The sequence below is a fragment of the Orcinus orca genome, chromosome 13 (genome assembly GCF_937001465.1).
Source record: "Orcinus orca chromosome 13, mOrcOrc1.1, whole genome shotgun sequence".
Classification (NCBI taxonomy): domain Eukaryota; kingdom Metazoa; phylum Chordata; class Mammalia; order Artiodactyla; family Delphinidae; genus Orcinus; species Orcinus orca.
This window is the reverse complement of record NC_064571.1, coordinates 51992366-52013224: the sequence shown is the minus strand read 5'-3', so window position 1 is coordinate 52013224 and position 20859 is coordinate 51992366. Positions and strand designations below refer to the sequence as shown.

The window sequence follows — 20859 nt, the reverse complement described above, 5'->3', positions numbered from 1 at the left end:
TTACTGTAGCTTTTTAGTATAGTGTGACGTAAGGCAGTCTGATTCTTCCAGCTCCGTTCTTTTCCTTCAAGATTGCATTGGCTATTCAGGGTCTTTTGTGTTTCCATACAAATTTGGAAATTTTTTGTTCTAGTTCTGTGAAAAATGCCATTGGTAATTTGATAGGGATTGCATTGAATCTGTAGACTGCTTTAGGTAGTAGAGTCATTTTCACAATGTTGATTCTTCCAATCCAAGAACATGGATTGTTGGTATCTCTCCATCTGTTGGTATCATCTTTAATTTCTTTCAACAGTGTCTTATAGTTTTCTGCATACAGGTCTTTTGTCTCTCTAGGTAGGTTTATTCCTAGGTATTTTATTCTTTTTGTTGCAGTGGTAAATGGGAGTGTTTCCTTACTTTCTCTTTCAGATTTTTCATCACTAGTGTATAGGAATGCAAGAGATTTCTGTGCATTAATTTTGTATCCTGCTACTTTACCAAATTCATTGATTAGCTCTAGTAGTTTTCTGGTAGCATCTTTAGGTTTCTCGATGTGTAGTATCATGTCATCTGCAAACAGTGACAGTTTTACTTCTTCTTTTCCGATTTGGATTCTTTTTATTTATTTTTCTTCTCTGATTGCTGTGGCTAAAACTTGGAAAACTATGTTGAATAATAGTGGTGAGAGTGGGCAACCTTGTCTTGTTCCTGATCTTTGAGGAAATGGTTTCAGTTTTTCACCATTGAGAATGAGGTTTGCTTTGGGTTTGTCATATATGGGCTTTATTATGTTGAGGTAAGTTCCCTCTATGCCTACTTTCTGGAGGGTTTTTATCATAAATGGGTGTTGAACTTCCTCGAAAGCTTTTTCTGCATCTATTGAGATGATCATATGGTTTTTCTCCTTCAGTTTGTTAATATGGTGTATCACATTGATTGATTTGCGTATATTGAAGAATCCTTGCATTCCTGGGATAAACCCCACTTGATCATGGTGTATGATCCTTTTAATGTGCTGTTGGATTCTGTTTGCTAGTATTTTGTTGAGGATTTTTGCATCTATGTTCATCAGTGATATTGGCCTGTAGTTTTCTTTTTTTGTGACATCTGTGTCTGGTTTTGGTATCAGGGTGATGGTGGCCTCGTAGAATGACTTTGGGAGTGTTCCCCCATCTGCTATATTTTGGAAGACTTTGAGAAGGATAGGTGTTAGCTCTTCTCTAAATGTTTGGTAGAATTTGCCTGTGAAGCCATTTGGTTCTGGGCTTTTGTTTGTTGGAAGATTTTTAATCACAGTCTCAATTTCAGTTCTTGTGATTGGTCTGTTCATATTTTCTGTTTCTTCCTGGTTCAGTCTTGGAAGGTTATACCTTTCTAAGAATTTGTCCATTTCTTCCACGTTGTCCATTTGATTGGCATAGAGTTGCTTGTAGTAGTCTCTAAGGATGCTTTGTATTTCTGCGGTGTCTGTTTTAACTTCTCCTTTTTCATTTCTAATTTTTTGATTTGAGTCCTCTCCCTCTTTTTCTTGATGAGGCTAGCTAAAGGTTTATCAACTTTGTTTATCTACTCAAAGAACCTGCTTTTAGTTTTATTGATCTTTGCTACTGTTTTCTTTGTTTCTATTTCATTTATTTCTGCTCTGATCTTGATGATTTCTTTCCTTCTACTAACTTTGGGTTTTGTTTGTTCTTCTTTCTCTAGTTCCTTTAGGTGTAAGGTTAGATTGTTTATTTGAGATTTTTCTAGTGTCTTGAGGTAGGATTTATTGCTATAAACTTCCCTCTTAGAATTGCTTTTGCTGCATCCCATAGGTTTTGGATCATTCTGTTTTCATTGCCCTTTGTCTCTAGGTATTTTTTGATTTTCTCTTTGATTTCTTCAGTGATCTCTTGGTTATTTAGTAACGTATTGTTTAGCCTCCATATGTTTGTGTTTTTTTACGTTTTTTTCCCTGTAATTGATTTCTAATCTCATAGCATTGTGGTCAGAAAAGATGCTTGATATGATTTCAATTTTCTTAAATTTACTGAGGCTTGATTTGTGACCCAAGATGTGATCTATCCTGGAGAATGTTCTTTGTGCACTTGAGAAGAAAGTGTAATCTACTGTTTTCGGATGGAATGTCCTGTAAATATCAATTAAATCTGTCTGGTCTATTGTATCTTTTAAATCAATTAAATATCAATTAAATCTATCTGGTCTATTGTGTTTCCTTATTAATTTTATATCTGGATGATCTGTCCATTGGTGTAAGTGAGGTGTTAAAGTCCCCCACTATTATTATAAAAGATTTCCTCTTTTATAGCTGTTAGCATTTGCCTCATGTATTGAGGTGCTCCTATGTTTGGTACACATATATTTATAATTGTTATGTCTTCTTCTTGGATTGATCCCTTGATCATTATATAGTGTCCTTCCTTGTCTCTTGCAAAATTCTTTATTTTAAAGTCTATTTCATCTGACATGAATATTGCTATTCCATCTTTCGATTTTCATTTGCATGGAAAATCTTTTTACATCCCCTCACTTTCAGTCTGTATGTGTCTCTAGGTTTGAAGTGAGCCTCTTGTAGACAGCATATATATGGGTCTTGTTTTTGTATCCCTTCAGCAAGACTGTGTCTTTTGTTTGGAGCATTTAATGCATTCACATTTACAGTAATTATCAATATGTATGTTCCAATTACCATTGTCTTAATTGTTTTGGATTTGTTTTTGTAGGTCCTTTTCTTCTCTTGTGTTTCCCACTTAGAGAAGTTCCTTTAGCATTTGTTGTAGAGCTGGTTTGGTGGTGCTGAATTCTCTTAGCTTTTGCTTGTCTGTAAAACTTTTGATTTTTCCATCAAGTCTGAATGAGATCCTTTCTGGGTAGAGTAATCTTATTGTAAGTTCTTCCCTTTCATCACTTTAAATATATCGTGCCACTCCATTCTGGCTTGTAGAGTTTCTGCTGGGAAATCAGCTGTTAACCTTTTGGGAGTTCCCTTTTATGTTATTTGTCATTTTTCCCTTGTTGCTTTTAATAAATTTTCTTTGTCTTTAATTTTTGTCACTTTGATTACTATGTGTCTCAGCATGTTTCTCCTTGGGTTTATCCTGCCTGGGATTGTCCACGCTTCCTGGACTTGGGTGACTACTTCCTTTCTCATGTTAGGGAAGTTTTTGACTATAATATCTTCAAATATTTTCTTGGGCCCTTTCTCTGTCTCTTCTCCTTTTGGGACCCCTATAATGTGAATGTTGGTGCATTTACTGTTGTCCCAGAAGTCTCTTAGGCTATCTTCATTTCTTTTCATTGTTTTTTCTTTATTCTGTTCCACGTCAGTGAATTCCACCATTCTGTCTTCCGGGTCACTTATCCGTTCTTCTGCCTCAGTTATTATGCTACTGATTGCTTCTAGTGTATTTTTTATTTCAGTTATTGTATTGTTCATCTCTGTGTGTTTGTTCTTTAATTCTTCTAGGTGTTTGTTCTTTAATTCTTGTAGGTCTTTGTTAAACATTTCTTGCATCTTCTTGATCTTTGCCTCCATTCTTTTTCTGAGGTCCTGGATCATCTTCACTATCATTATTCTGAATTCTTTTTCTGGAAGGTTGCCTATCTCCACTTCATTTAATTGCTTTTCTCGGGTTTTATCTTGTTCCTTCATTTGGTACATAGTCCTCTGCCTTTTCATTTTGTCTGTCTTTCTGTGAATGTGGTTTTTGTTCCACAGGCTGCAGTATTGTAGTTCTTCTTGCTTCTGCTATCTGCCCTTTCTGTCTTAAGATATTTTCTAATTTCCTTTTCTATTTCTTCTTTGACCCATTGGTTATTGAAGAGTGTAGTGCTTAATTTCCACATGCTTGTAAATTTTTCAGTTTTTTTCTGCTGTTGATTTTCAGTTTCATTCTATTGTGGTTGGAAAAGATACTTGATATGATTTCAGTCTTCTTAAATTTTTGAGACTTTTTTTGTAAACTAACATGTGATCTATCCTGAAGAATGTTATGCATGTGCTTGAGAAGAATGTATTCTGATGCTGTTGTGTGGAATATTTTGTATATGTCTGGTAGGTTCATTTGATCTATACTCTTGTTCAAGTCCTCTGTTTCCTTATTGATCTTCTATCTGGATGTCCTGTCCATTATTGAATTTGCTGTGTTGAAATCTCCTACTACTATTGTGTTGGTATCTTTTTCTCCCTTCAGTTTTTTAATGTTTGCTTCATATATTTGGGTGCTCTGATTCTCATAATTGTTATATCTTCCTGGTGAGTTGACCCTTTTTCCATTATATAATGCCCTTTTTTGTCTCTTATGACAGTTTTTGACTTAAAGTCTATTTTGTTCTGTATTAGCATGGCTACCCCTCCTCTCTTTTGGTTTCTATTTGTATAGAATATCTTTTTCCATCTTTTCACTTTCAGTCTATGTGTGTCCTTAAATCTAAAATGGGTCTCTTATAAACAGCGTATGGTTAGATCTTGTTTTTTTAATTCATTCAGCCATCAAAAGTGTTACAGTTGTTTTTTTTTTGTTTTTTCTTTTGCGGTACACGGGCCTCTCACTGCTGCGGCCTCTCCCGCCGCTCTGGATGCGTAGGCCCAGCGGCCATGGCCCACGGGCCCAGCTGCCCCGCGGCATGTGGGATTCTCCCGGACCGGGGCACGAACCCGCACCCCCTGCATCGGCAGGAGGACCCCCAACCACTGCGCCACCAGGGAAGCCCTAAAAGTGTTACAGTTCTTAAGCATTTCTTTAAACTCAGTTAATTTATAAATCTGGATACTTTTAAATCCAAGTGTTTCTCAGAACAAATGACCTCTAGTAACTTGAATTTTTCCCCCTCATTTTATGTTCTTATTTTCTCTTTCTCCTTTAACAGAGACAACATATCTGATTCATTGGCAAGACCACAATCTGATCCCAAAGATGTGCTCCACAAACCCAGGCAATTGGGTCACATTTGATGATGACCCTGCTTTTCAGTCTTCTCAAAAGTCAAAGAATTTCCCTCTGGAGAATCAAGGCATTTGTAGGCCAAATGGACTTAAACTGAACCTTTCTGGTACTAAGGAATTTCCCAGTGGATATTCCTCCACCAGCAGTACTCCTCTCTCCTCTCCCATCATAGACTTTTATTTCAGTCCAGGACCTCCAAGTAACTCTCCTCTTTCTACACCTACCAAAGACTTCCCAGGTTTTCCTGGCATCCCCAAAGCAGGGACTCATGTGCTTTATCCTATTCCAGAATCATCTTCAAACAGTGCACTTATACCTGGAGCAGGTTCTTCCATATTGCCTACTAAACCAACCTGTTTATCCCATGCTTCCTTACTCAGTGACCACTCATGTATACATCCAGCTCCCAAAGTGGGTCTTCCAGATGAAATGAGCCCTCACCAGGCTGAAAGCCTAGGGTTCCAAAGTGATACTCCCCAGTTTCAGTATTTTCAGGAGGACTGTGCCTTTTCAAGTCCATTTTGGAAAGATGAAGGCAGTGCTTCCCAGCTCACCTTTGACCCTCCAGGAAGCAGAAAGATGGTCCCATCAAGAGACAAAGAGATGCCTATTGATCAAAAAGGCTTAAATCAATGTTCACTCAACTACATCTGTGAGAAACTTGAACATCTCCAATCAGCTGAGAACCAAGACTCATTTGGAAATTTGTCTACGCAGTATCTGTATGCTGAAGATGCTGCCTCTTCCTTTGTGCCCCACATGCTCTTCAGGAGTCAGCCAAAAGCCGGATGGTCTTTCATGTTGAGAATTCCTGAGAAGAAGAACGTGATGTCTTCCCGTCAGTGGGGGCCAATTTTTCTAAAAGTCTTACCTGGAGGAATTTTGCAAATGTATTATGAGAAGGGGTTAGAAAAACCATTTAAAGAGTTACAGCTCAATCCATACTGCAGGCTTTCTGAACCCAAAGTTGAGAACTTTAGTGTGACAGGAAAAATCCATACTGTGAAGATCGAACATGTGTCTTACACAGAAAAAAGGAAATACCATTCTAAGACAGAAGTAGTTCACGAACCAGACATAGAACAAATGCTGAAGTTGGGATCCACAGAGTACCATGACTTCCTTGACTTTCTGACCAGTGTGGAGGAGGAGCTGATGAAGCTGCCAGCTGTTTCAAAACCAAAGAAGAACTATGAGGAACAAGAAGTTTTCCTTGAAATTGTGGACAACTTTTGGGGTAAAATCACTAAAGAAGAAGGAAAATTAGTTGAAAGTGCTGTGATAACTCAAATCTGGTGCCTCTGCTTTGTGAATGGGAACACAGAATGCTTTTTAACCTTGAATGACCTTGAGCTGCAGAAGCGAAATGAATGCTATTTTGAAAAAGACCCAGAAAAGAAGGGGATTGATATTCTTGACTATCATTTCCATAAGTGTGTGAACGCACAAGAATTTGAGCAATCAAGAATCATTAAGTTCGTACCTCTGGATGCCTGCCGGTTTGAGCTGATGCGTTTCAAGACTTTGTATAGCGGCGAAGACCTTCCCTTTTCCCTGAAGTCTGTAGTGGTTGTCCAGGGGGCGTATGTGGAGCTTCAGGCCTTTGTCAACATGGCCCCGTTGGTCCAGAGACCATCCTTGAGGTCCTGTGACAACATAATGATACACTTTCCTGTGCCATCGCAGTGGATCAAGGCCCTCTGGACCATGAACCTCCAGAGGCAGAAGTCCCTGAAAGCCAAAATGAACCGCCGGGCGTGTCTGGGGAGTTTACACGAACCTGAATCTGAACCTGTCATACAGGTCACTGTGGGGTCAGCAAAATATGAGAGTGCCTACCGGGCCGTCGTGTGGAAGATAGACCGGCTTCCTGATAAAAATTCAAGTAAATATTCAACACTCCAAGCTGATTTTCATGTGAAATCACTTAAATGTTTTCCCCCTCCTCCTTGGGTTGAAACCAGGCTGAGGCAGTTGGGGTAACGTCATTCAGCTGAGGCCATGCTTACATCGCTGGGTGGGAGATGGAACATTTAGTCAAACAGCTGGTTTATTTTGTCCCCTTATGCCTATTTCTACCAGATAAGTTTAGCCTAACATTTTTTTAAGGTATCATAAGAAATACCATCCGAGGCTAGGATTTTATTTTGGATGGTGGTACCGAGGGAAAATTTCTAGTTGGACTTCTTGACATCAACCGTCAGCCTCAGATATTAAAATTATTGTTCATATAGCTTAGATTCCCTAACTGACCTTTTAAGATCTGTCATCCTTGAACATACCTGAACTTTTTTGTATTCTCAGCCAGTACCACTTCCTCCTTAGGTTTTGTTCCCTGCTTCTTGAAATAAGACTACCTTTCATTTTTACCCAAGTTAATTTCTTTTGCTGAATTGACCAATTTGACCATCTCGACAAGTTGTTTTAATTTTGATTAAGCATTAAAATTCAGTTACTTTTTTTTATTTTGTAAGGCAAACAATGAATCTAGAAGCTTAGAACTTTGAAGAGACAGCCCTAGTACTGCATTTATTTTAAAGTAGTAAGTTAGTAGTGGGTGTAACATAGTAAAGCAAAAAAGCAAAATTTGAAATTAGGGCTGCTTTCTGTTTTAGTTCAGTTACTTCTGGCAGAACACTGGGCTATGGAGCTAAGTTGGGGGCAGATTTGGGGCATCTGAGTTGATGCATTCATCATTTAGGCAAACCTTTATTGAGCACTTATTGTAGTCCAAGTGCCACATCAGGTGCTGGGGCTAAAGAGAAGTAAGATTGATCCCTGTTTCCAAATAGCTCACATCTGGTCTAATCCTTCAGGGGAATTTAATTACATCCTAGGGCCCTCCACGCTGTGGACTGCGGAGGAAGCATTTTTATTCAGGGTGGACCTACAGCAGTGTTTCTCAAAACTGGCCGTCAGAATAGCCTGAGAGCTTTTAAATAACCTTGATGTTTAAGCTCTACTCTATGCCAATTGAATCAGAACCTCTGGGGGAGGGCCCCAGGCACCCATATGTTTTGAGAGCTCCCCAGGTGAACCTAATGTATGACCCAGGTTGAGGGAAACTGCTCTGCAGGTCTCGTGTTGTTTTAGGGCCGGAAGAGCTAGCCCCAGACTACAGTGGACCTAAGGGGCAGCATGCCACCTTTTCTGTGCCCTGCAGTTTTCTGGCTTAACATCTGTCAACTGATTGTATCTTGAGCTACAGACAGGGCCCAGCAGGTGAGAGACACAGCTGGCAGCTGAGGAACCCTAGGCCCCTGTGCTGAAGGGAAGCCCCCATTCAGTAGCCTTTCCTGACACTCCCTGCTTTTCTCCATTCATGCCAAATTCCCCTCCACGGTGTCCTCCTGACTCACAGTAGTTGGTGGTTACCTTCTAGTCCCAAGGAACAGCCAGGAGAGCCCAGGCCCAGGGCGGGGAGAGGCAGTGATAGGATAGCGTGGTCACAGGCGTGGCCTCTAACGGTACCTCTTGGTCAACTCCAGCATGATGGGAATATCTTCCAGGATATCATCCACAGCGGTAATGCTTCCTGCCTTCTTGATAACGTTGCTGGAGGAGCAAGTTCAAACCATTCTCAGATTATCTTCCCCCCAGGGAAACAGATTTTGAGGTTTTGAGTGTGTGGTTCCAAGGGATCTGTTCTCAAAGTTATGTGTGCTACCTTTTAGGTGAGAGACGTTCTAAAAATCAGAATATCGTTGCCTTTTATTTTGCTGAACACAGAGGGAAAGGGGGAGGTAGGCTGGAACGTGAACTGTAACCTCCTTGGTCCACAGATGTCCTCTGAGGTCTGGGTGATAACCTGACTCCTGTTCTCCTTTGGTCCTAGGGATGGTCACTGGGCCCAGAACAAAAGGTCAGGTGCACCTTTTGCATGGATTTGCAGCAATGCTTATGCCTCTGAGAGAGGAGCACAGAGGGCTCAGCCTGCTGGCTTGTCCAGCTGGGGTCAGCGGGCCAGGGGGACAGGTTCGCAATGAGCCCACTCCAGCTGCTCTACCTCGGAGCAGGCACTCCAGCTAGACCCTCCGGGGCAACCACGCCTTTTTTTCAAACTGAGAACCTGTACCAATCATTCTTTTCTAATTTTGGAAGGAGAACAACATACAAAGCTTCTTGTGAAAATGTTCCTGTTCAGAACAGTGCATTTTCTCAGAATTAATGGTAGAGTTAATTGATTCAGTCAACAAGAATTTAGTAAGAGGGCTCACTCATTCACACGTCCATTCCACAAACACCCACTGAATTTCCTCTAGGTACAGGCTCCGTGCTGGGTGCTTGGGGGATACAGATGCAAACATGATCCCTGCTGTCTGGAAACATAAGTCTAGTAGGCGAGGCAGACGCGGAAGCAGCTATCCAAATGAGCTGTGGAAATCTGCTCTCTTCTCTTCTGGAACAGGTACAGACGTTATCTAATAGGGATCCCAGAGGAAGGAGTCATCAACTGCAGGGGGCAGTAGGGAAGGCTCTGCTTCAGCTTGGCCTGTGAGAATCAGTGAAGCCATCAAGGATAGAAACAGCAGAAACACAGGCGTGTCGGTGGGGGATCTTACCTGAGTCATGGGGCCGAGGGGGTAGTTGGAGAAGAAACCAGCCTGCCAGGAGGGTCGTGAGCCAGGCTGTGGGGTGTGGAGTTTGTCAGCAGGGCCTCAGGAATGTTTTCAGGCATGACTGTGACAGAATCCTACCTTGTTTTAGAAAGTCAGGCGTACGTTGCAGAGGAAAGATTCAGGAGTAGATTATAGTACAGGGAGGCTGGTAGGAGGAGAGAGAGGTTGACCAAGGTGGAGGACAGTGGGAGCACTGAGACGGAGGTGAGCGGTGGGTGAGCGAATTCAGAAGAGGTGACCTCGAGACAGTGACAATGGTCTGTGGGCCTGGGGGAAAGGGAGGGGCTGGGAGGAGGTCCGGGTGGGCGATGGTGCCATTAGCTGAGATAGCCTCTCCTCACTCCTTTTAAAATCTGTTTCCCAGCCCTGGCTGCATGTTAAGAGTCCTTAAAATCATTAGAGCTTTAATATTTAAAATACCCATGTTTAGGCCTCATCCCTACCAATCAGACTCCCAGGGTGAGGCCCAGCTATTGGTGCTTGTAAGAGGCTCTCCCATGCAGCTGGCCTCGTACCTCTCCTGGGAGGCCTGTCATGGCCTCCTAGGCATCACTCCTCCTTGCTGTGTATCCCTGTGTCTTCTAGAGCCCTGTTATTGCCCTCCCATCCATATTTACCAGCAGTTGAGCTCACTGAGAACAATTCGAAGAGTGTGCATTCCCAGAGAGGCTGGCTGGACTTGGTCTTGGCCTTTGGGAATATTTGTGGAAGACTGTCATAGCACCAGGCTCACACAGAATGTGAGCATTCCAGACAATTACGTGGTGAGAATTCACTGACCAGATTCTTTGGGATAAAGCTGCTTTGTTCAAATCAGGTCTGTGCACCAAGAGGAGGCCCGGGAAAAGGCAGTGAGGCTGTGTCTGGTGGAGTCTGGGGGAGGGGGAGGGGGCGGGGGGCAGCTCTGAGCCAGGCTGGGGCCCAGACACTTCTGGGATCCCGTGGCCCTGTCGCCGAGGCTTCTCCATGATAGGGGTTGGGGGAGGATAATGCAAAGAGTAAGAGGCTGCCTGGCATTTTGCTTCTTAAGAAGCATAGAAAGAGTAAGGTTGGGGCAGAGAGGAAATCTTTATCCTAAGGCAGTGCTTCTCAAACTTTTGTGTGCATATGAGTCACCTTGTTAAAATGTGGACTCTGAATCAGCAGGTGGGGCTCCCCAATACCGTGCCACCCACACGTGCTCCAGTGATGCCAGCGCGGCTGGCCATGGACCTCACGTAGAGGAGCAAGGACTTAGAGTATCTCGATGTTTCTATATGATTTTAAAATCACTTGGGCATTTAGAGAACAGAGGATTTTAAAAGAGGGTCTTTAAAACGTTACCCTTTCAAGCTAGTTTCTGAAAAACCTGTTAGAAAAAAAATTTTTTTAGAAAGGAAACTAAAAAAATATATGAAGTATATGTACTAATTAAAAAAAAAATTTATGTCCCTTTCCTGGGGATTTTTGAGATCGGAATTGAATTTTCCTATTGGTGAAATAACTTACATGTGATATCAGGGGAGGTGGGAAGGAATGCTGGCTCCTTAAATGTCTCTTCTACCAGCACATCAATGCTTAGTATTCCTTTAACAGTGGGTGGGCCTTTCGTTTTACAACAAAGGTTGGCCCCAGATAGTTCATTCAGGCTAAGGTGTGAATGACAACAGAGGACAGTTTCTTGTGCACAGATTTTGCTGGGGGTGGGAGAGAGGAGGAGGAGGGGGGAGAAGGAGGAAGAGAAGGTGGTGGAAAAGGAGGGGGAGGGAGAGAGAGGAAAAGGAAGGAAGGAGAGGGAGAAGAGAATGAGGACATTTGAAAACACCGATTAGTCATAGAGGGTACATATGGTAGCGTAGAATTAGAAAGAGAAGTGAGCATGGTGGAGGGTCAGTTAACAAATGTATCTATCTCCACTTTCCCAGTTTTAACCAATTTTTAAATATGACTCGCCTTTACTTTTTTCTTTGCTTTCTCTTCAGCACATCGGTTGTTCTCTCCTCCTCCACTACTTGTGTCATCCTTCTACCATTCATTCCCTCCAGCTCTCACCAATTCAGTTTCACGTGTGAAATATTTTGGTTCAAGAGGGACCCGGTATCTACTAGACCTAAATAGATTTCATGATTTGCATTCCTGGTCCTTAGAAAGTGATGAGGGACTCATTACCGAAGCCCGAGAGTGCCCCCTGGTGGTCAGTACTGAGATAAAGAACATGATTTTCCTCTATCTTTTGTTCATTCACTTGTAAATTCCACAAATATCCTTTGAGCCCCTAATGTGCCAGGCTTGTGCTAAGGACGGACATGATACTTCTCTTCATGGATATCAAAGTCCAAAGGGAGTGTGAGTTATTAAACATTGTAGAGTATTTAGAGTTTTAAAAGCCAGGAAAAATATGCCAGAAAACTTGAAAGGAAAAACGTTCTCCTTTTACCAGTTTTTTAGAAAAGGGGGTAGAAAGGTTTTGTTTCTAAACCTATTTCTGGAGTACTAGGTCTTCAGCTTGGGCGATTTTCATTGCAAAAGTTCCAAAAGAGTGTCTCTTTAAAATGTGAATATCAATATTCACATCTAATATCAATTAGATCATCTCCAATATCATTTTCAGCTCTACAGGGTAGAATTCATGGTGCTTTCATTAGCAAAATTATGGTAATTAAATAACAATACTGAATTTGTAATAGAATAGCACTGTGCACTTCTATCTATACCACTATAGTATACCACGTCCCTAGAGCTCTTATGTGTGCCAACTAGCTTGTTTAATCCTCACAGCAGTCCCATAAGGTTTGTGTTATTATCATCATCATCACCCCCATTTTCAGATGGGGAAACTGAGGCTCAGAGAGATCAAATAACTTGCCAAGGGTCACCCACCTTTTAAGTAGCAGAGCTGGGATCTGACCCTGGGCCATCTGAGTCCAGTGTTTATGTGCTTAACCACTATGCCATAAAGGACTGAAGACTGCCTGAATTAAGTTTAAATAAACTTATGTATCCCGCAGACAGAAGGCCAGAAAGGCTAATGGATTGTGGACTCTCCCCTGGCTTTGTGTGTGTGTGAATAAAGTTATCACTTGCCTGCAGTGATCTGGGTAGCTTAGAGCACCTCTGAGGCCGCTGTTGTCCTCCCCTACAAGTGAGAGGAAATGCTAATGAGCATCTGTTGGTTAATTGATGGATGAGTTCTCAAGGCCTTTTACAGCCTTAGAATTCTATTAGTCTCTCTACAAGAAACAGGTTGTAAGGAATGAAAGGCAATTTATCTTTTAAGAATTAAGTGAAATCCTTTAAACTCTTGTTTTTGTGCCTAAAGCTATATTCTGATGGAAATGTTCTTTCTTGAGTCGTGTCAGTGGTATAGTAATTTAATCTGGCTTTTGAAATTATTGTCATCTCATACATTTAGTTTAAGTAAAGATAGCTGCATGGGATATGTAGCTGCTGTGGACTAAAGCAACAGAATCATGGAACATTTATAGAGTTACTATAGTGATTACGTTGAAAATATTTTTTACTCCATTGTAACACACACACGTAAACACACACACACAGTACCTGACCCCTCTTAAAGCTTTTGTGTATATCTGATATCCCTAGGTCTGGCACAGGGCCTGGCTTGGCATAGAGTAGATGCTCAATATATGGCAAAGTGAAGTGAAAAGAGATATTGCATTGAAACACTGAAAGTCAGTATGCCCATATTTACACGGTACATTTGTTCCAGTCAAAGCTTTAAGGAGGGTGAGTGGGAATTAGTGTACTAAAAAATAATCCATTCTACTAAAAAAAGAATTCTTGGCCTAGAATATTTTCTGAAATGTAAAAAAATTCATTAAGTTTAACTTTTTAAAAAATCATAATTCTTTATAATGTGACCTAATTTAGGCTGAAATTTACCTTTGCATTATCTATCAATAAATAGAGTGGTAAGAAAATGAATAAATTAAGAATTACTGTAAGATCTTATTCAGTCTACTGAAAGAAAGTTTTCTCTCTTTACAGATCTTATGCACATTATAGCCAAATAATGATGCTTAATATAAATGTTACTCACCTTTTAATTTAAAAAACTTAGCATACTTTTATTATTCTGAATTAGAATCACCCAATATAAGGCACTCACATATGAACTTGATATAATTCTAAATTTTTCTGATCGCTGTATTGTTGGTCATTGTTTTATTTGAATAATTAAATGAAATATTAAACTTTCTTTTTTAAAAAAGAAACAGCATACTTCTCATTGAAAACATTTTGGGAGTTAACATATATAACTATATAATGATAAAGTTGTACTTACTTCAAAGCTAGTACTTAAAAAATGCAGGTAGACTTCCCTCCAGTTAGTGCAAAGTTGTGAATTTTGATGGTATGTCGTTTAATGGAATTCACACAACCATAGTGCTAATGGAAATGCTTATTAAAGAGAGGGTTACACGCCTCTTATGCTCAAGAGAAATGTTCAATGGCCGTTGAAATACTTTGACTAACCATTTGATTTTTTTCTTCAAGGTCCTGATCATCCCCATTGTTTGTCATACAAACTAGAACTCGGATCAGACCAAGAAATTCCCTCTGATTGGTATCCATTTGCTACTGTTCAGTTTGGGATTCTTGACACCTGTGCCTCAAGGACAGAGGTCAGGTCTCTGGGGGTGGAGAGTGATGTCCAGCCACAGAAACATGTTCATCAGCGAGCCTGCTACAACATCCAGGTACATCCCGAAGCCCTTGAGTTCAGGTTGGGGCTTCCGAAGCTTTGACCTGATTTGGCTTTAGATATTTGCTTTGCCCTGTTAAGTGACTGTGTGTGTGTATGTGTGTATTTGACCTAGAAAAGAGTGATGGTCACCAGTGAGCCTAGTTCTTCCCCTCAGTTCTAGAGAATAGTGGAAGCCTGAGGACACAGTGCTGTGTACTTAACTCAGCTCTCAATGAAAAATAGGGCATTAAAAATAAGTTCACATTTCAGAAGCATATTTATAATAAAGATTTTGTTAGAACAGCATTTCCCAAGGTGTGTTCTATGGAACATATGTCCCATATAATGATCCAGGAAAAAAATAAGTTGGGGAACATCGTACACTAAATTAATGCTGAACAAAGGCTCTGAGAAGTTCTGCAATAAGGAAACTTGTTAAACTTAACTCAGTTTCTCCCAACTCATCAATTATGGAATCTTGTCTCCTGTAAAACACCTATCAGTATCTTCTGGAATAGTATTCTGTGGAGCACTCTTTGGGAAATACTGAGTTACTCTATCACCACAATTTTAAATGTTCACCATCAGCTCATCTGCATTCTTGCGCCAGATGAATTAAAGAGTGACATACACTTGCACAAGTTTGTTCCTAAACTTGCTTTTCCTTCTCATCTTCAGACTTAGATATAGAGATAACCTCTGCCACACATTTCCAATAGTGTCTTTTTTTTTAATTAATTAATTTATTTTTGGCTGTGTTGGGTCTTCGTTGCTGTGCGCTGGCTTTCTCGAGTTGCGTTGAGCAGGGGCTACTCTTCGTTGCAGTGTGCAGGCTTCTCACTGTGGTGGCTTCTCTTGTTGCGGAGCACAGCCTCTAGGCCCGCGGGCTCAGTAGTTATGGCTCGCGGGCTCTAGAGCGCAGGCTCAGTAGTTGTGGCGCACGGGCTTAGTTGCTCCGTGGCATGTGGGATCTTCCCGGACCAGGGCTCAAACCCATGTCCCCTGCATGGGCAGGCAGATTCTTAACTACTGTGCCGCAAGGGAAGTCCCCCATAGTATCTTGAAATGGTGTGATTATATAAGTCATCATTAGCACCAACTGGTGGTTCTATAATATAGTAACCAAGTCTGGATTTTTCTTTATTTTGGACTATCTGTTCAGAAGCCTGTAAGTTTGGGTCTGGTGATTTTTATTCTATTGGTAAAATGAATGATGAATGGGCGCTGTTCTGTGCAGCCCCTTCAGGACTGAAGGACTTATTCCCTCGGCAGCTGGGAATTGCCCTGGATGAAGAAGGATGCCATGCTCCAGGTCATGCCCCCTTCCTGGGGCAGCCTGTGTCCAGTAACTGGTGGATTAGGGGTCTAAAGACCCTTTTACCTCAAGTTGGAATAACCCTGCAGGGCCTTCGTAGCTTCAGCCCTCCCTGGGGATCGGCTGAAGCCTTTACTGGGACTGCTTTGCGGCCTGACTTCTCCCTCTTCCTGTTCTGCTCCCTTCCCTCCCCTCCTTGTCAGGTGTCCTCCCCGGCAGCCCTCCCCAGTAAACTTTCTGCACATCAGTCTCCACCTCAGCATCTGCTTCTTGGGGAACCTGACCTGTAACACTAGGCATCTAAGTATTGTGTGTGACTGAAATGTGTGTCAGGTGCTCATGGAGATGTCATTTATACTGTTTGCTGTTCGTGGGATGTACCAGTTTCACATAGTTGTAGAGGACCGCTCACAATTATATACCAAAGTCTCTTTAGCTTTAATAGCATGGGTGGCAGTCAGTTTCAAAATGTTATCTTCCATTTAATAAGTATTTATTGAGCAGTTTCAAAGCGCCAGCTGCTGCCGTAGATGCTGGGAACACAAAGGTGAACAAAAGACCACCCCCTGTTCTCATAAAGCCTACCTTCTAGTGGTGGAACAAAAAATAATTAGTAAACAAGCAAATAACATAATTTTAAGTAGTGACAAATTCTAAGAGAGTAAAAGAGGGTCACAGGATAGAGATGGATGGAGGGCTTCCTTATCTAGAGTGGTCCTGGAGGGCCTCTGTGAGGAGGTGCCGTTTGAGGTGAGATGAAGAAGAAGAGGGGCAGGCAGATGGTTTGGCCCAGCTGTTTACTGTTGTAAACTAGTTTTAGTTAGAGAGATGATTTTGGGTGTGCTCTAAATCTCAGGTGGGCCAGAGGCTGGATATATGATACTTGGGGGCATCTTTGATCGCATGTCTAGCCAGATTTGTAAATGTCTTATCGGTGTATGTAGTCTGTATACATTTTATAAAACCTGTGTCTGACTTGGAAGAAAGTTTGTCCTCTTCCAGATCTGACCCTAGAAGGGAAGGATTTGGGAGACTCTGCTGTCCCAAAAGAGAGCAGTGTGCTTCACTTGGGAATGGGCACGACAGGGTAGAGGGGCTGTGTTTGTGTCCAAAGGATGAGGTGGCTAGAGTCCTTGCCTCATTTACAAACGAGGACTGAAGAGATGTTGTGCTGTGTTGCATTTGTTAATGCTGCCCCTGTTTTGCTTTTGCATGACAGGTTGAAATAGAAAAGAAGTGGATTAAAATCGATGGAGAAGACCCAGATAAAGCTGGCGACTGCGTAACTCAGTAGCAGTGATGACGACCCACTTTCCAAATATGTAATTCACAGAAACCACACAAAATTCTGCTACTGTAGAGTGGAAATGACAGGTCCAGTGGTTACGTTTAGAGAAGTTTAGACCTGCAACCGAACCGTCTGTACTTTATGCTTTTGATACGTTTGTGCCCTGGGGGTGTGATCTAAAATGTGTCTATAATTTTCATGATGTTTTTGTTTCCTAGTGAAACTCAAAGGCGCTCTTATTGTGACCTGACAGCCACTTGGCCAAAGCATTTTTGATTTTTGATTACTTGGTGGCTGATAGTTTTGCCCTCTGGGTTACCTAGGGCCATAGTTATTATCCTCCAGTCCCTACCTCTTCTTATTGCGCTAGCACTAGTACTAGAGGACGAGGCAATCAAAGGAGACGTAAATCGAAGTACTTAATTTTCCCTCTTGCTCTTGTCTGAAACGTGGTTAGTTGTAGGATGATGTTGAAACCACAGGCTAACATGGAGATGTGGGACTATCTCTGACTCTGAATTATTTCTCTTCCTGTCCTATTACCACACTGGTGAGTAACCATCAGCTGTATTTGGTACCTGTCTTTCACCCACGGTATCATTATTTTCAAAATACATTTGTATTCTGATGTGTGCTGCAAAGAAGCTAGTTCTGTTGATATACATATTTCAGTACAAATCACTAAGACATATTGCCCTTTGCTTGGAGAGATTCCTTTCAAAATGGAATCCCAGTATTGGACACTAGTTAAAATATTTATGTATGTTAAAAATGAATTTTTAAAGTTCATGAATATTGTTTCCCAGAAGTGCAGACTCTAAGAATGTATTTTGATAAAGTATTTTTTTTGTAATTAACACAAGCTTTTCTTGAGTAGAAGTCTAAATCATATTATGATTATTTTATGTTAGCTCTGCTATCATGCTATTTATGCTAATTCTGCTTAATTTAGAGTAATTTTCTTTAAAAGATGAGCGAAGTGAAAGACACTAGATTATTTTATCTACATTTCTAAGAAGTGATATTTCTATTCAAAGCCAGGTAAATGTTTGTTTTTTAATGAAAAGCCAATGGCATTAGCAGTTATAATTCTGTTTATAATTTCCTGTCAGTGTTTATAGTGAAAGGTCAGACTTTTAAATTTAGGAAATCTATATTCTAGGTATTTTTTTAGTCAGAAAAACATGTGGAAAAAACATGTGGTATTAATGTACCTTCAATTTATGTTGATCCTTAAATATGATTAGTGGGTATTTTTCTTTATTTACTAGATTTGTTTTGAGTCAAAACTGATACAATAACGTTCTTCCAAACAACATTATTTGTTGGCCCACAGAGTTTGTCTCATACATTTTATTTAATGTTACATTACATTCATTTTAATCTGTTAAAAAATGGAGATTTTATAAAACAAACATTTATGATCTGTATCAATCAGCAGATTTAATGCTTTTCATTATTTTACTGTAAAGGCAAAGAATGCAAAAGTTGACTGTTAAAATGAATTGTTATTGCTCTTTTTAACTTCAGCTGATGTATTGCTCATAATATCATATGCTTGAGACTCACTGTTGATGTATAGGAGGGCAAATCTATGTGCGCGTCATTTAAAAAAAATTCCACCATCCGGCCTCATCATCTGGTGTGGCACATTCTGGAGTGACTTCAATCTGCTCAGAACAAATATGGAGGCGGGCCGAACCTGATGCTGCTCCACGATACCAGGCACGGTAGCTGGGTTAATTACTGCTGGTCCTTGCAGATCTGTTTTATGGCGCCCTGCCCATAAAGAACTCAGAGTCTGATTCAGATGAACTTGATGAATATTTACACCTCAAAGTAATTTCAGCACAGGGTTCAATTAATCACTCCTTAGGCTTCACAGGTTGCCAGTATGTGTGGGTACCTCACTGCTGGGGTCATTTATTCACCAGCCCTTCAGCCTTCAGGAACGTCTCAAGATTCAGTGCTGGAAATGTAACAAAAGGCTGACTGAAGCCCAAGTGAGTTTCTGCAGCAATGCAAAGGTTGATGGCAGGAACAGCGGGGTGCTGCAGCATAATCGTTCATTTGCACATCTATTAGGATCCTTAAATATTCATTACTTAACGTTAAATTAACATTCTGTGTCAGGTGGAGAGGCTTTTTAATACAATTCTTCTGACCTCAGAAATGGCAGAAGGTCAAATGTGATCCTGATGCTCTAAGTGAAAACTCAGGTAGGGTCCACTTAGACTTACCAATTAAGAAGTAGAATCTCCTTTGCCGGAAAGTAAATGATGATCTTCAAAACAACAACAATAAAAACTCCTGCTTTTAAGGTAGGGAATGGAGGAAGGAAGTGAATGAAGGAGGAACTACTCCTTTCTAGCATTTTAATTTAGGTAATTTAGATCAATGCTTTATGAGTTTGACCCCCTTGGGGTCATTTGTTTAATTGACACAATGGCAGACTTCCAAGGAGTGGGCCAGTTTGGGATGAATTGTTCTGCTCTAATTGGTTTGGTCTGGTTGCCTTACCGGTCAAAGGATCGTATTAGCTGCGTAAATGCATTCATGGCTTGATGGTTACCTGATCAATTTACAGATCTGAATTTAAGGACATTTCCTTTTTTTATGGGGATAGAAATAGTTTATCCATTAAAAAAAGTATGGAAAAAAACCCTTCCTAGCATAAATAAAGACTGGCATTTTTTGACCTTATTTATATATTAAACAGTTCTAGGGTTTTAGTTCCCTTCATTCTGGGTCTGTGCTTTCGATATAGCCCTTCTTCTCTTATAAATTATGTCAGAAGGCCTTCCTTAATAATGACTAAGTATTATTATATCTTATTCAAAATATGATTTTATGTCATCAATACAGATATAAAACAGATTGAGCCTTAATAATCATGTAACGAAGTATTTTGTAGATTGCATATAGATTTTTTAAAATTAAAGATGTATTTCAAATGATTCTTGCTGTGCAATGGACTTATATCTTCTTTTACAAGGTCTGGAGCAATTTTTTTTAAGGTATGAAATCAATTTCAATAACCTTAACCAATTGACTCTGTCAGGCAAATGTATACCTGCTTCACTATTAAGGACTCAGCGTACATGGCGTCTTGGCACATCCTGGAAAAATAACACAATCAAACTACAATTTGTGATGTTAAAGGATGATTTTTAAAAGAGGATATAATCATTACTCTCATAAATGATATGAGTAGATGCCCAAGATCTTACTTAACTCATTAACTAACAGGGGAACTGGTAAGATGTTACAAGTGGTTCTAAGGAGAATTCAAAGAGCAGAGACATGTACAGGAAATAAGGAATTCTGAAAAGAATTTACAAATAGATGCAAAATGGATCTATCCATAGGCCAATATCAATAATCAATTTCCCCTAATTAATTTGCATTTGTATGGACAAAGATCATGTATGTTATTATCAGTTTTCTAAAATTTACAGAGTTGTAAAATAACTCAAAGACAATGAAGGTGTTGATAACCTGGATAAATGAACTAGTTAGTCTTTCACAATTCTTCCCAACGGGACGAACTTTATCACCAGGAGAATTCTAAGGAAATTTCAAACTTTGGCAACTGGAAATGATGTGCATGTAAAGAAATTCTTTAAGTTTAGAAAATTATTTTTTTGCAATTTTACAGAATCTATTTCAGATAAAGTGTGTGTGTTTTGGGGGGGCATTAAAGATATGAAGATAAATCAGCTCTAATAAAAACCAACCTAACAACCTCTCCACCCGCCCTTTGCATGAGGAAGCTGCCATGTGTTGGAATTCAATTCTTATCTAGCTATATTAAAGTTAAATTTCAAAACTGCATCAGGAAATGGAACTTCATAGAGGCCAGATCATTTGGAACTGTTTCAGCCACTACTGAAATTAACAGGGCTTGATTCTCATTGGGCAGGAACAACAAAAAGATTAAGTAACATAAACCAATCCTATTTATAACAAAAGTTCTCAAATTCCATCAATCATTTCTTTCCTGTTTTGTCTCAACTTCACCT

The 20859-nt window shown here is 40.3% G+C and overlaps 1 protein-coding gene across 1 annotated transcript in view; it reads left to right on the top strand.

The window, feature by feature from the left end:
* Positions 1-19794, top strand: part of STON1 (stonin 1) — a 53233-nt gene extending 33439 nt beyond the window's left edge. Inside the window, exons 2-4 of the mRNA XM_004264965.3 lie at positions 4852-6813; positions 14045-14247; positions 16769-19794. Of these exons, the coding sequence (XP_004265013.1) occupies positions 4899-6813; positions 14045-14247; positions 16769-16843 (2193 nt within the window). The 5' untranslated portion in view covers positions 4852-4898 and the 3' untranslated portion in view covers positions 16844-19794. The remainder of the gene's footprint in view (positions 1-4851; positions 6814-14044; positions 14248-16768) is intronic.
* Positions 19795-20859: the final 1065 nt, after the last annotated feature.